The 13,364-nt window shown below is 33.4% G+C and overlaps 1 protein-coding gene across 4 annotated transcripts in view; it reads right to left on the bottom strand.

The window, feature by feature from the left end:
* Positions 1–13,364, bottom strand: part of LOC105329851 (LIM and calponin homology domains-containing protein 1) — a 39,121-nt gene that overhangs the window by 24,613 nt on the left and 1,144 nt on the right. For all 4 annotated transcript variants that reach the window (XM_066076931.1, XM_066076934.1, XM_066076933.1 and 1 more), the window contains exons 2-4: positions 9,685–9,758; positions 7,456–7,525; positions 4,054–4,163 (exon numbers count right to left, since the gene is read on the bottom strand). In XM_066076931.1, the coding sequence (XP_065933003.1) occupies positions 4,054–4,163; positions 7,456–7,525; positions 9,685–9,758 (254 nt within the window). The remainder of the gene's footprint in view (positions 1–4,053; positions 4,164–7,455; positions 7,526–9,684; positions 9,759–13,364) is intronic.

Raw genomic sequence — 13,364 nt, 5'->3', positions numbered from 1 at the left:
ATGTTAAATACCTTGAGAAACGGATTATTATTCCCTGTCCTCACCAAAATATGGATTAGAAATATATTTCAATGTATATTTACAAGCGCTCATCCAGAAGTGTGTGCACCAAATGAGTCAACCACACAGTATTTCAAATGCCGAAATGCATAAGAAATGTTTAAAGGTAAAAGATTACGTGGTCGACCTTAAAACACATAATGGTTTATTTCTTCACTACAAACTGGATAGACCACTGTAACTCATAATAATATCATCAATATACCTGGCTGGGGCTCCATGCAGGGAAATCATTTAATTTACACCTAACAAAAAAATCAATTGGGGCTTCTTTTCTGTAGTGTAAATTGCATTAGTCAAACAAGCCTGACATAAATTAAAAATTGCTTTTTTATATGAATCTGATGTAAATTTAATCAGTTTATCAGTAATTTATCCCCATTGTCTTTCAATGAATTCCCAAGTCATAAACATTAAGGAGTGAAGGACAAGGCAATACTTATATATTCTTGCTCATAATATTTTGTCTACAAAGCAGATTTAATATTAAGAGATTATACACAGATGAATACATTTTGATGAAATAATTTCCCACAAATTTAAAGACTTCTGAGCATAAAACTTGCTGGAATAGAACAATTATTTTTTTTAAATAGAAAATGACGATAAATAGTACACTACAAATTAGCGTTATGGATAGTGTCTTGTGTTCCTTTCCAACAGAAGCAATATGTTGCTCATTTTGACTATCCTCAAATAGATAGCTAAATATTTAATTAACAAGCTATTGTTCATCGCAAGTTGACCAGATGAAAAAAGGTAGACAGAGAATGAATGGTAGGGCTAACACGACAAAGGTATGTATGATATTTCCTGTCGGGCTGTATACATGCAGCAAGAGACGTTTGTCACTGACATAAAACACGGACAACCCCTGGTGAACTACGCACAGAGATGATGTCCACGTCTCTATTCCTGGTGTAAAGAAAAAAATAACATTTGCCTGTTCAGGTGACATGGGTAATTGCTTTGCTGCAGCTAAAACCTTTGTCATTTGTGCTGTTCAGCAGAGCTACTCTGCTGCTTGCTGCTATGGTACCAAGTGTTTGCAATCTTTAGTTGTCCAGTGTACATCTTTATTTCTGCTCTTAACTTATATAATAATCATGGCATGGAAAAGTACCGGTAACTAAATCTTGCCAGTTAAGCTGCTTGCTAAGTAATTGCTAAAACTGCAGCTCCCTTACCAACTGTGCTGTTAAGTGCTACTGTGCTGATTGCATCTGAGCACAAAATGCTAGCAATCTATTGTTCCTATGAACTATGAGAGAGAAGCTAACCACAATGTCAATATGCTAAAAGTCTGGAGATCATTTTATTTGCATACATATCTGTAGATTTCACTGAAGAGCTTTTAAGAAAATGAGTTGTCTATTAAAGTTGTCTTTTGTGATAAGATAAACATGTTGCCGCTTCTAATGATACATACAACACGCTGGATATGGGACTTGCAGTCGACTACCTGTGTCCTTTTGACTTAACCTTTGGAGAGACTTTGCCAGCATGCTAATAGATAAGTTACACCAAGCAGAAAATTATGTGACAATTTCTAAACAGAAAATACACATCTCTCCCTATATGGGACTGTCTCTGATCAAAATGATATGTCTCCTGGGATGATTAACTTGTTGATAGGAGAATCTGACTCCCCGATTTATTTCGCTGGTTTCAGACGGATGAATGGCGGCAAACATGCCGATATCTTTAATAACCTGTTTATGTGCAAGAGGTGTTATAATTGTTTACTCATATTTTCACATGACTGAAGTCATTTAGACCTCAGAAATAAGAGACTGTTGAGAATACAAAGGCATGCCCGTTGCTTCATTAGACAAAAACCTCCAGGACAATACATCTAATAGAAAACTATTCTTTTTGCCATTGTAATCGCTTCATTTAAAAAAGAATCCTAGTGTCTAAATTTGACAAACTATGTCTTCCATGGTTCAATAATTCTTGTGAAAGTAATTTGTTCCATAAATCTGAAGTTGACACAGAGATGAGGGTGATAGAATTTTTATCTCCCTGTCAGATGAGTGTTTATAGCCTAACTACAGTAAGTTGACCACTGACTCCATTATAACCACAAAATCACAACTCTGTATCCAATACATTAGTCTTACATTAAGCAAATGTCTGAATTGATATTAAACTACCTATAAAAAGAATGATTTGTTTAATCTAGACACATGGCTGCTTTCAAACCTGCCTTCTTGTTGACCTCAGCCTTACGGCAATGTAAACACGCTTGCCAAATGACCAGCCCTTGACAGTGACCAAACCACATAATATCATATACCAACTAATCTGTTAGTTTCCATTCCTAGAAATTGGGTTTTTATTTTGCTTCTAGATATTCCTAAACTTGTTTTTTTTATCTATTTCTGATTATTCAATTTACCTAAGGTGTGAGTTGGTAAAGCCTTCCTTTAAGTTTTGTGGTTGTCAACTGCTTTTTATCAGTAGGATTTCCTAGGACAGACACAAGAACTCTCTCTAAAGAAACTCTGAACCAGTGAGACATTTGGGTTCTCAAAGGGGTTCCCCAACATTGCCCAGTTTGCGTCATATATATGCTTCATAGGAAATCCTTTTTTGTTGTTGTTGTCGATAGGATATCAAATTCAAATTGATTATTGATGGATTCTGTCAATATGTTCCAACATTCATTGGTTTTTCATGTAATACCTAAAGGCCATTCTTAAAATGACTATTGACAAAAAATTATAGATTCTGTTAATATGTGTAGTGATACCCTTTGTAGCCTATATGAAATAGGAAAATAGTAGTATGAAATATAGTAATTCCAGTGACATATGGTACTGCATGGTCACAGCATTAAATGCAAAAATTGTTCTAACTGGGCTAGTACACAAATTTCTTGAGAAAAACATATGCAGGCAAATATTCTTTAGCAAATCCATTTACATTTAATTACTCATCTTTTCTTATAGAAACATATAATATTGTGGAAATTAATAAAAGCAACAAATGATGGTACATGTTTTCATCCTTGATTTGTGTAATTAGCAACAAAGCAAAGAAACGTTGCCTAACAGACCATTTTGTACCAGTACTATGAACTAGCTAGCTCTTCAATAACATATGAAACTGATCAGAAGTAAAGACTTTGCAAATGGATCATATTATGTAATAAGTCAATAAAGCAGTGATAAAATGATCATTGAACAAAGTACCAATTCAATATTCATTCTGCTTTACAAGACCTGAATTCATGGTTACACATCATGAATATGCAGCCTTTATGAATCTATTTTTCTTTAATGTTTGAATAATTTAAGATTTTAATATTACAAAATACTGCAATAAAGAAAAGTCTAAACCTACGCACTGAAGGTCACATTAAAAAGAGAAATAGCAGTAATGCAGATATACCAAACTTATAAATGTCTATATTGTTACTCAATAACTAAAGATCCTCAGTAACATCACTGTTAACTTTCATCAAATCAACTCCTGACCAAATGCTTAATTTTGCAAAAAGGGTTAATAAAAGTTTTCATTGATATAAGTATCAGGATGATTTTGTTAACCATGTTTAAATTCTGTGATGATAATAATCAACGCAAAGAGCATGTCCAGAAATAGAGTCATTTAACTTCATTAGTCTAAGATAAAGTCATTTAATTTCATATTAGTACATATGTAATGAAAATACATGTATTTCAAAAATGTTGATCTAAACAATAAATCATCCTAATTAAGAAAACAAACTACCGGTACTAAATCATTGCACTTAAAAATACTTTTTCCTTAGTTAGACTTTACCGGTATATCAAACTTAAACTACCAGCAATGCAAATTAAACCATCTGCCTTTTTTCTGATTCTTATTTTCATTTCAAGAATTCAAGTGTGAAAATCATTGCAATGAATTAGTTTTTGCCATAAAATCATTGGAGAAAATAGCTGACAGTCCTTAAAATACTAAGTAAGTACCAGTTACTGTTGTCGTGTGTTTGTTAGTACTTACTCCGCGATGGCCCGCTGAGATAAATCTTCCAAGTCGCCGGTGTCAAACAGCTGATTGGTGCCGAGTCCGAAGGCCTCCCGACACGACTTCAAAAACACATTAATGTTATCCTGAAAGACACATAAAGAAATACTGTAAACACTGCACCACAAACAAAATCTTTGGAATGCGGTATTTAAACAGTCCAGTGATAACATTTAATTAATGCATTTTTAAAAGACAGCAAACAAAAAAAAGCCTTACAAGTTGTATACAATGTGTACCCACAAAAAAAATCCTTTGTAAATTTGCAAAAATCCTTTTCAAGAACTTTCAAACACCAACGACAAAAATTAGTGCGTTTAGAAATATGAAATGAATACGGCTAACCTCACTTGCATAAAGTTAAATATTTGAACATTCTTAGAGTAAAACAACCAATCAGCTCGTTGTGTAAACATCCTTTCGCTGAGCGAGCAGTATCGGTGAAGACTTGGCTTGTGGAACTGGGTCCTTTCTGGTCCCTAATGTAGGCAGAATTATGCAAACAAAGATACTCTAATAAATCACCTAATTTGATAAGACCTCAAAGCCACACAGGACTTAGCTGTGGACCTTGCCACCACTGTCAGGATCTGGAAGGATATTTACTTATAATCAAATGAGTAAATCAAAGGCACCCCCCAATATTATCTGGTATTTACACAAGGGTCATTCAAAATAGGAAAAATGCAGCCTTTATGCAGAACAGGTATAAAGAAGGGGAACAGAACTTCAAACCATGCTTGCAAAAGCAATAAAAATGTAATGCATCAGTGAAACTTTTAATATAAAAAAAAATCAAATGGGTTTTGTGTGTTAAATCATTAAAATTCTTTCCTTTAAGTAAGGCACCCACAGGGTGTTTGAAAATCCACTCCAATAACAAAATAATTGAAATTCATTTATATAGATCCCAGTGATAAAGTGTCACTTTAAGAAAAAAATGCTTTCAGGCCAAATATGAAAATTAATTCAAACATATTTGTAATTTAAAGTATAATAAAAAATCTTGTTTACTTTTTAAATGCTAGAAATGTCAAATCTTTGACTTAATATAGATACTATCCGCTTGTGGCACAGTACAAATTCAATAAAAACATGCAGAAGTCTTTAGATCCACATCTTATATACTACATGTACCATGCATCAGGTTATCTCTTCTTCTTTTTTTGGCATGTAAATTATTGTTGCGAATTTTGTAAAAATGAAAGATATTCTATTAACTTTTCTATTTGCATTAGTCATTTTAAGCAATTAGTACTAATTAAGCCAAAATACTACCGGAATGTTTTATTTTTGCAATATAGAAATTATCATGCAAATAGCAAAATTGGATCATTGTAAAATATACCAGATATATATGGTATAGCCATTATCCACCTAATAATACATACCTTAAACCATTCTTTTTGCAACAACTTCATCATTTAGCAATTTATCTGTGTTGAACTGATTTGAAGCAACTTATTAATTTTAATGCAACTGAGCACATATATTGTCTAGATAATCTTTTACAATTACCTGTAAGCTAGAGAGTATTAGAGACTGGTTTGCAATGAAATTTTTTTGCAAAGATCAAGGTTATTTTGAACCTTGCAAAATTTTCTTGCATTTCTGATTTAGTGTACAGTAAAACCACATTTATACTAATGCATAAATATTCAAGTAAGAACACTTGATGTGATATAAGCAGGCATAGGTTGGAGAGAGCTATATAATCAGACTCTGAACCATGGCTTGAAATGACCAAGGAAACACTATATGCATGCAGCAAAACTTTTCTCTAAACGATTTATTAGTTTTTGATAATGGAATTCCTGATTCTAAAGGCTAGGAATTACTTAATACCTTCAGGTCTTTTGTGCATAAGATCCTAAAAATAAGGTCTTACGTATATCTAATATCCTTGAAAGGAACTAAACAGCAAAAATTAGTAATCACTCAAAACCAGTTAATAAAATGTTTATGCAAGTTTAATTTAATTGCTGTTATAACCTAGTCCTGATTGTCATTATTTGCATCTGAATTTTTCAATTGCTAATTTTTCAACTGTCCTTATTTGTGTCTTTTTTAATTGTTAACTTCAAAAATTCAACGAAAAAGTAGATCACTTTTTGCTAGCTATGGCTCATTTTTCTCAAATGAAGGACAAATTAAACAACTTCAATTGTGTGCAATTCTTTGGATGACCCATATTTCTATGTGACCTTAAAATGTTAAATGCTGTCAAACCAGTATTTTTTTCTTCTTTAGAAATGGTCGTGTTTATGCCGACTATAGTCTGTTTTATTGTACAACCCAAAATACCAGTAAGGCAGTTGTTTCTCAGTTGCAGGTAACAGTTCTTACAAACATCCCTTGATCCAGAGAGATGTATTACGGACACTATAAAGCAAGACATGAAATCGGTGTTTCTCCCTTAGGACATATATCTACACAGCCATTTATGACAGACCAGTGCTGATAAAGCTAGGAAATGGACACAGGTTTAAATAATCGCACCATCAAAGCATATTTCTGTTGCTTGAACTGAATTCAGTTACTAAGTCAAATTTTCATCCTAGCAAGAGGACGGCTGTTGGTCAATATTTGCTTTCTTTGGAAACATTAGTTTGCTGTCGGCAGACAAAACTCTGCTGATAATACTACAAATTTATCATGGCTTCCACTCATAAGGTCAATCTGTATTATTAGGATTTTTCATTCAGCATTACAATTATAAGACTAAAAGCTCTTCACTTGAGGTGGCTTATCATGCCGTCAATAATAAACCTAAATTCTGTATCATGGATAAGTTCAATTAGTGATTTGAGTGGGCTGTAAATTAATTATCATCCAAACGATTTCAAATCAGAAGTATGTAGATGATAATTCTATATAATACTCCAAAAATATCTCCTTCAAAAGGGCAGTCAAATGAAGTTCATGAGCATTTGATTATTTTTTTGTCTAATGTTGTAATTTAATTCAATTTCTTAATGCCGTCCATCATACATAGAGACTGTCTTGGTGGACAGCTAAGCTAATCTGTGGTCACAATATACATGACTCTTGGTGTGGGACCTAATGCAAAAAGTAATCAATAAATAATACATCATGAGACATGCATTATATCCATGTGCATCACAACTGAGGTAATTAAGAGCAATTAATCTACATAATACATAATATACTAGCTGGTAGTCTAGGTGCCAGACCCGTAAAGTCAGAGTGAGAATAGATGTGGCTCAAACTTCATGAAATCAAAGCAAAATATGACAGGTGTTGCATTCATCTTTATTGTTCACCAAAGACAAAGTTAAAGAATGAGTTGTTTAAATATGTAAAGAAAGAGCAAGCAGTTAAAATGTTACAAGAAAGACAACTCAGACTGAAACTCACCAATCCAGCAATAGCCCCAGGAAGTTTGTTTATTCTTTTCACAGATCCTGCTTTTAAGTTGTTCAAGAGCCTAGAAAAATAAGTAAATCAAATTACAGAAAATTTCCACACATAACCCGTCAAAATTTTACATATTTTATCTATTATACATTTCTGATAGAGTTATCTCTCTTCAAAGCATTTAGCTCCTCAAGCTATATGGAAATATATACTTCATCTCAGTGAGCTAAAACCATACAATGAATATAATAATCCAACCAATTTGTGAAATTCGGCCAAGCTTAAAAAAACTTTCTTTGCAGTTGCTGAATTGAAATTCTAATACATGTAGTAGGTTAATTGGTAGGTGCATCTTTTTTTTTTTAAATTCAAATTTTATATTGTTTTGACATTCATCCTATGGATCTTCCCCCATCAGAGCATGCCTTCAACACAGCTGTATAAACACACTTTTTAAAGAAACACAAAGCAAATTTTGATATATCTCTTTGTACACAAACAAAATTCTCTAAGTATAAAAAGCTGAAGGAAAAAAAATTTGGGTTGGGTGCATAAAATTATGAATGGGTTGGTAGGCATCTGCAAACAGTTCTTAACTTTAGGCCTTGGGATTTCTGAACATTTATACAGTTAGATGATGAACAACTCATATATGCCCCACTCACAAATGAACCTTGAAATCAAGAGTTTTGAATATAACTAATTTTCCTCCCAGCTATAATATTCGACAAATGCCAACAAATGTCAGAATTATGTAATGAGGAAATCAGAGCTTTCTATATGGCATTATATTGCTGACCTTCAGTTCACATGTAACACCAACTAAATGCAATGAACAAATGAAATTAAATTTTATTACATTCTCCTATGCCCTAAATGTTTACCCTTGAAATTAAAAGGAATAACTTGCCATTATATCTACTTCACTACTGCAATTATTTAGGGTGATCTTACAGGGATGGGGTAATAGTATAATTGCCTTCCATTTAATAAGAAGAAAACAGACTCTAATACTGTTAATTTAACAAATGCACATGCAACTGTAATATGAATGTCCCTTTCATTCTATGAGAATGAAAGAAAAAGAAAGCAGCTAAATACGTACCCCACACTTCTACATTACTTGAAAATATTACTCATATTTTACAGAATGGTATAGTAAACTTAACATACAAGGTTTAATAGAATTGTGTTCTATGGTTTGATAGGAGTTGCCCTTACAATATCAAATATGAACATCTAACATTAAATACTGTCTCTTAACTATCTACAAAGTTTTATAAAATTCTGTGCAGTGGTATAAAGGGAGTACACAGGACTGACTGACTGACACGTACACTAACTGATTGACTGATGTGTCAGTCAGTTTGCAGAAAGTTGCATTGGTATGGTGGCTGATGCACTTAACCCTATGCAACTTGCTGTGCATAAAAAGTGTTTGAATATGTCTTGTCACCAAGATTTTATTTATTGGGTTTTTACAACTTGTATAAGTGCATGCATGTATAATGACTGATGCACGTTACCCTATGCAACTAACTGTGCAAGGTACAAAAAAATGGAATGACACGATGACTGACTGACGAATGTAGTAAAAATAAAAAATAGTATCCACTTCAACTTCTTGCATAAGGTATAATGATACACAATTGTAAAATCTCATACTCATCGTGTAAGCCTTTCTCATCAATCTAAGGCCATAGTTCATGTCATAGGGTCAAATGTCAGTAATGATAGTGTTAAGGTCATTCTGCTGGGTAAATGGTCAACAAAGATTTCAGCCGATTAAAATAATCTTAAAATTTCAAACTCCATATATATTTTATTTCTTGAACATTCTATCACCTTGGTGTGGTTCATAAAAGTATTTGAAACTGTTTTGTCACCAAGATTTTAATAACAGGGTTTTAAACACCTTATACATGTATAATTAATTAAGTTACATCTCAATCTAAAAGGTTTGAACAAAACACACTGACAAGATGCAAGCTTTGCAAGAAATTAGAGCATGTTTTCTTGTAAGTCGTGTCATAAAAAAGTCTTTCTCTGATGGTATTATAACATGTATTTTTAAAAATTAAATTGAAAAACAAGTATATATCAGATGATTTAAATATCTATGTGGTTGATCTTGAACCTTTAAGTCTTTGCACTCCTTCCCTGTATTAAGGCTAAAGAAAATTTGTCAGCATAACAAAAAGGTCTTTGTAAAGCTTCTAAAGTACTTACTCGCACAAAAGTATCCCATTCTCGAGAGATTTTCTAAAGTCATCAGGATGAGAAAACTTTTTCCTGGTCACTGCCTGTAAATAGAAAACAAGAAAATAATCCTCTCCTTCAGACAATTAACAATAAGATTGATCACACAATGTGTTAAAAAAGAACCCCATACCACGCTTGTATCAAGAAAAATTCTGGTACTGTCAAAAAAGAAGGAAGGTTATCCATTTGTCACAAATAATGAAGAATTTGAAAAACAGTTTGACAACTAAGGTCTTAAACCTCCAGTAATTTTGTTTTTAATGCAGAATTCAAGAAAAAACACCCAACAATTCAGATTTCTGAAAGCCCTACTTATGTTACACAATCACCCTAAAGTTAAGTCCAACTTGGGGTCTGTATGACCCATTGGGCTACTTCTCCTTTGTGAGAGCTATGAGAATGAGTCAATGTCTAAGAAAAGTTACTTTCTTATAGCTAGGTCCTTTATCATCTAAATTTTTTGACTAACAAAAAACAAATCACTAAGTATAGTGAAACCTCCTCCCCTGCTAAAAGCCTGTTTGGTCAGCAACCAATGCGAGGGGTTTCAAAGTTTATTCTCATTTACTATTAAAATTAAGTAACATTGAAATTCCCAGAGAGTATAGGTGTCCAACTCCCCTGTACTAAATAAAATTAGTATGAATTATTCCTAGAAGTTTTGTTAAATCTCCCCCATTCCTTTTCAAGATCTGCACAATATTATTCTCAAGACACAATTCATTGAAACTTAACAAAATCACTGGCTAATTTTCAGTGATAACAAGGAATAGTAGAAATGTATTACTGAGTACCCTGGAGATAGACAAGTAAATGAAATGTCATATTAACTGAAAGGAAAAGGGAGAAAGCTCACATACCCCTCACTCTCCCATTACTTGACAATGCTACAAATGACGAATGACAGAATCTGCATAAAATACACAAAATAATTTGATAAAGAGCATAACTTGCAAAAATAAAAACTTCCTGCAAATATACACATCTATTCCTTTGTCAACCAAAAAATTTTTAATTTGAAGGAAGTGAAATTCCCAGAAAAATTATGGAATCAGAATTTACTGGCCTAATACCTAAAACATTTTAACAAATTTCTAGCAGAGGTTTACATCAATCGCAACTTCTCGGGCCTTTCCGGCAAGCTCGGAAAAACACCTCGAATGTATTACCTAGGCGTCCATGACAACCCCCCTTTTTTAAAAACTTAATAAATAAATAGAACACATTTTACGATCTGTTGAGATGTGAGCTATACTTCATTAAAGTAAACGATATACACTAAAATATAACACAGAAGCGACATACAAGACTGTCTAGCCGATACTTATTTTAATGGGAAGCGACTCCATTTTGTATAAAATTCTAACATCCGGTGATGTTAATACATTTGAGGTGTTTTTCCGAGCTTGCCGGAAAGGCCCGAGAAGTTGCGATTGAGGTTTATATAAAAGACGATATGCGCTTAAAAACTGATCATTACTATATTCAATATATGGCCAAAATTCTAAGTTCAAAAGGGCCAAATTTCCCAAATAAATAATGGAATCCAAAATTTCTGTTAAAATTGTGTTAAACCTACGATTTTTTCATGAAATTCCGTGCAGCGGTTTAAGTAGAGTTGCAGAAATGATTGACTGACTGATGGACTAAATGACATACGGTTAAAAACCATAATGATTATACCCTTCGCAAAGTTGTGTAGTTAAACACCAAACTGTTTGTTGAACTTTCTGTCATCGCTTTTCCTTGCAGAGTTGGGAGGTCATGCAGCTTCAATTAGACTGAATTACACTCTTGAGTAAAAGAGGGACATAAGATGCATGCATTAAATCCTTTATAGGATGTAGACGAACTACAAATCTATCAAAATCACTACCAAAAGTTCAGAACCCAGGAAATTTATCTCCATTCCCAAATTAAGTTTTAAACTAAGATAAATCCCTTGGGTTGCAGGAACTGGGTTGATAATATGACTATGTTTACACTGGCCGTTCATTAACTGGCCTGTCAGAGGAGCTGATACAGTAAATAAATCTGTCCTTGAGGACAGCTCCTTCATTAGGTCTTCAAGGTGATTTTAAAAACATACAATGGTTACAGCGATAAGCAAGCTTTTCACTTTACATTAAAGACTTGTATTCTCTTACATTATTTGATATTTGATATCATACAGGTAAATGTTTTTGCAGATTAAAAAACATTAAAATGCGTTAAAATTCACCAGATGAATGTTTGACAAACTAGGGGGGGGGGGGGTCTCTCGATCTATAGAAAAAATAAGATTTATGAGCATATTTCTCAACAGCAAATGCAAAATACAGTAAAAAAAGGAAAGAAAAAAGCAAAACGATATAAATGGGTATACATTAAGTATTCAATCCTTTCCATCTAAAATAATTCATATCATTAGCTTCATCTAAAAAAAAATCAGATATCAACCATAGAATTCTAGTTGCCTTGACATTGTTTCATGTCTCGTATAACACTTGATAGAATCAGACACTGCCTGGAAGCACCAATCAGGTTTCGATGGCGTGTGAATGTGGGACTGGGGTGACAACAGAAAGGGTGGTCCGACATTGTAAAGGGGGAGGTGGTAGGGGGTGGTGTTTTACAGATGCTAAAACTCAAGTAACTAAAATAAGAAATATACACAGTCGTACCTATCTACATATATTTCTTTTTTATACAAATCTGCATGTAAAAAGCAGTCAACAATAGAGAGGAGACGTCAATTTAGAACGGAACACTTTATTATTGTGCACCTTTTTCATTCTAATATGTCTAGAAAATTGACCATAACCAATCAACACGTGTGACTGTTTATGTCTCGGGACATCAAATGTCATGTAATTTTTTCTTTAAATAGGCAGCACACGTCATAAAATTTAGCGACCACCAGGTGACATTCAGGCCAAAAACACATTGAGGGTTTGCTGGAGCGCGTCCGGTATGAATGGTATGTCATGTCAACAGGTTTCTCCTCCATTCATGCCCTCTGTACGCTCCATGCTGCTCTGCAACACAATATCACTGAAGCCTGCTTTGTACAAGTGAACTGATCGTTTGGCCCCCGATTTTACATATACCATTGTAGAAGATTAGGTTTTTATCAAGGTTATATGCAGAGATCAGGGAATTCAAACCAAACCCCTCTCTCAGTGTTATCGAATTAATTAGAACTCCTTATATACCGGTTAGTTTATATACTAGACATGCTTTTGGAATGGTTGAACATGCCATTAAAGGAGAAGAAAATAACCACACCTTTAGCCGTCCATTTAGACACCATTATTTCTTTTATGGGGCGACTGTGAAGTGGTTCAGACCTTGACAACATTATTCTAAGGTTTTATGATCTGGTTTGGTACTTGAGAATCAACACCATTTATAAGATAAAGATTCCTATAGTTTACATCACAAATATTATCCCTTTTTTTAAAGTGCAAATTCAGCTTAACAAATTCAACGAGCTATTAAATGGTTCCATTGTAAAGCAATATACTATCAATTGCCATTTATTTTTGAACTGGTTATAGTTCCTAGCATTAGTTTACCATTTAATTAGACTACTCTGCATAAACGGTCCGCATATATAAATACATGTGAGCTTTAAGTTCATGCAACTCCTATCTTGAAACCCAAAT

This window comes from Magallana gigas, chromosome 2 (assembly GCF_963853765.1).
Source record: "Magallana gigas chromosome 2, xbMagGiga1.1, whole genome shotgun sequence".
NCBI classification, from domain to species: Eukaryota; Metazoa; Mollusca; class Bivalvia; order Ostreida; family Ostreidae; genus Magallana; species Magallana gigas.
This window is presented reverse-complemented; position numbering and strand designations above follow the sequence as displayed.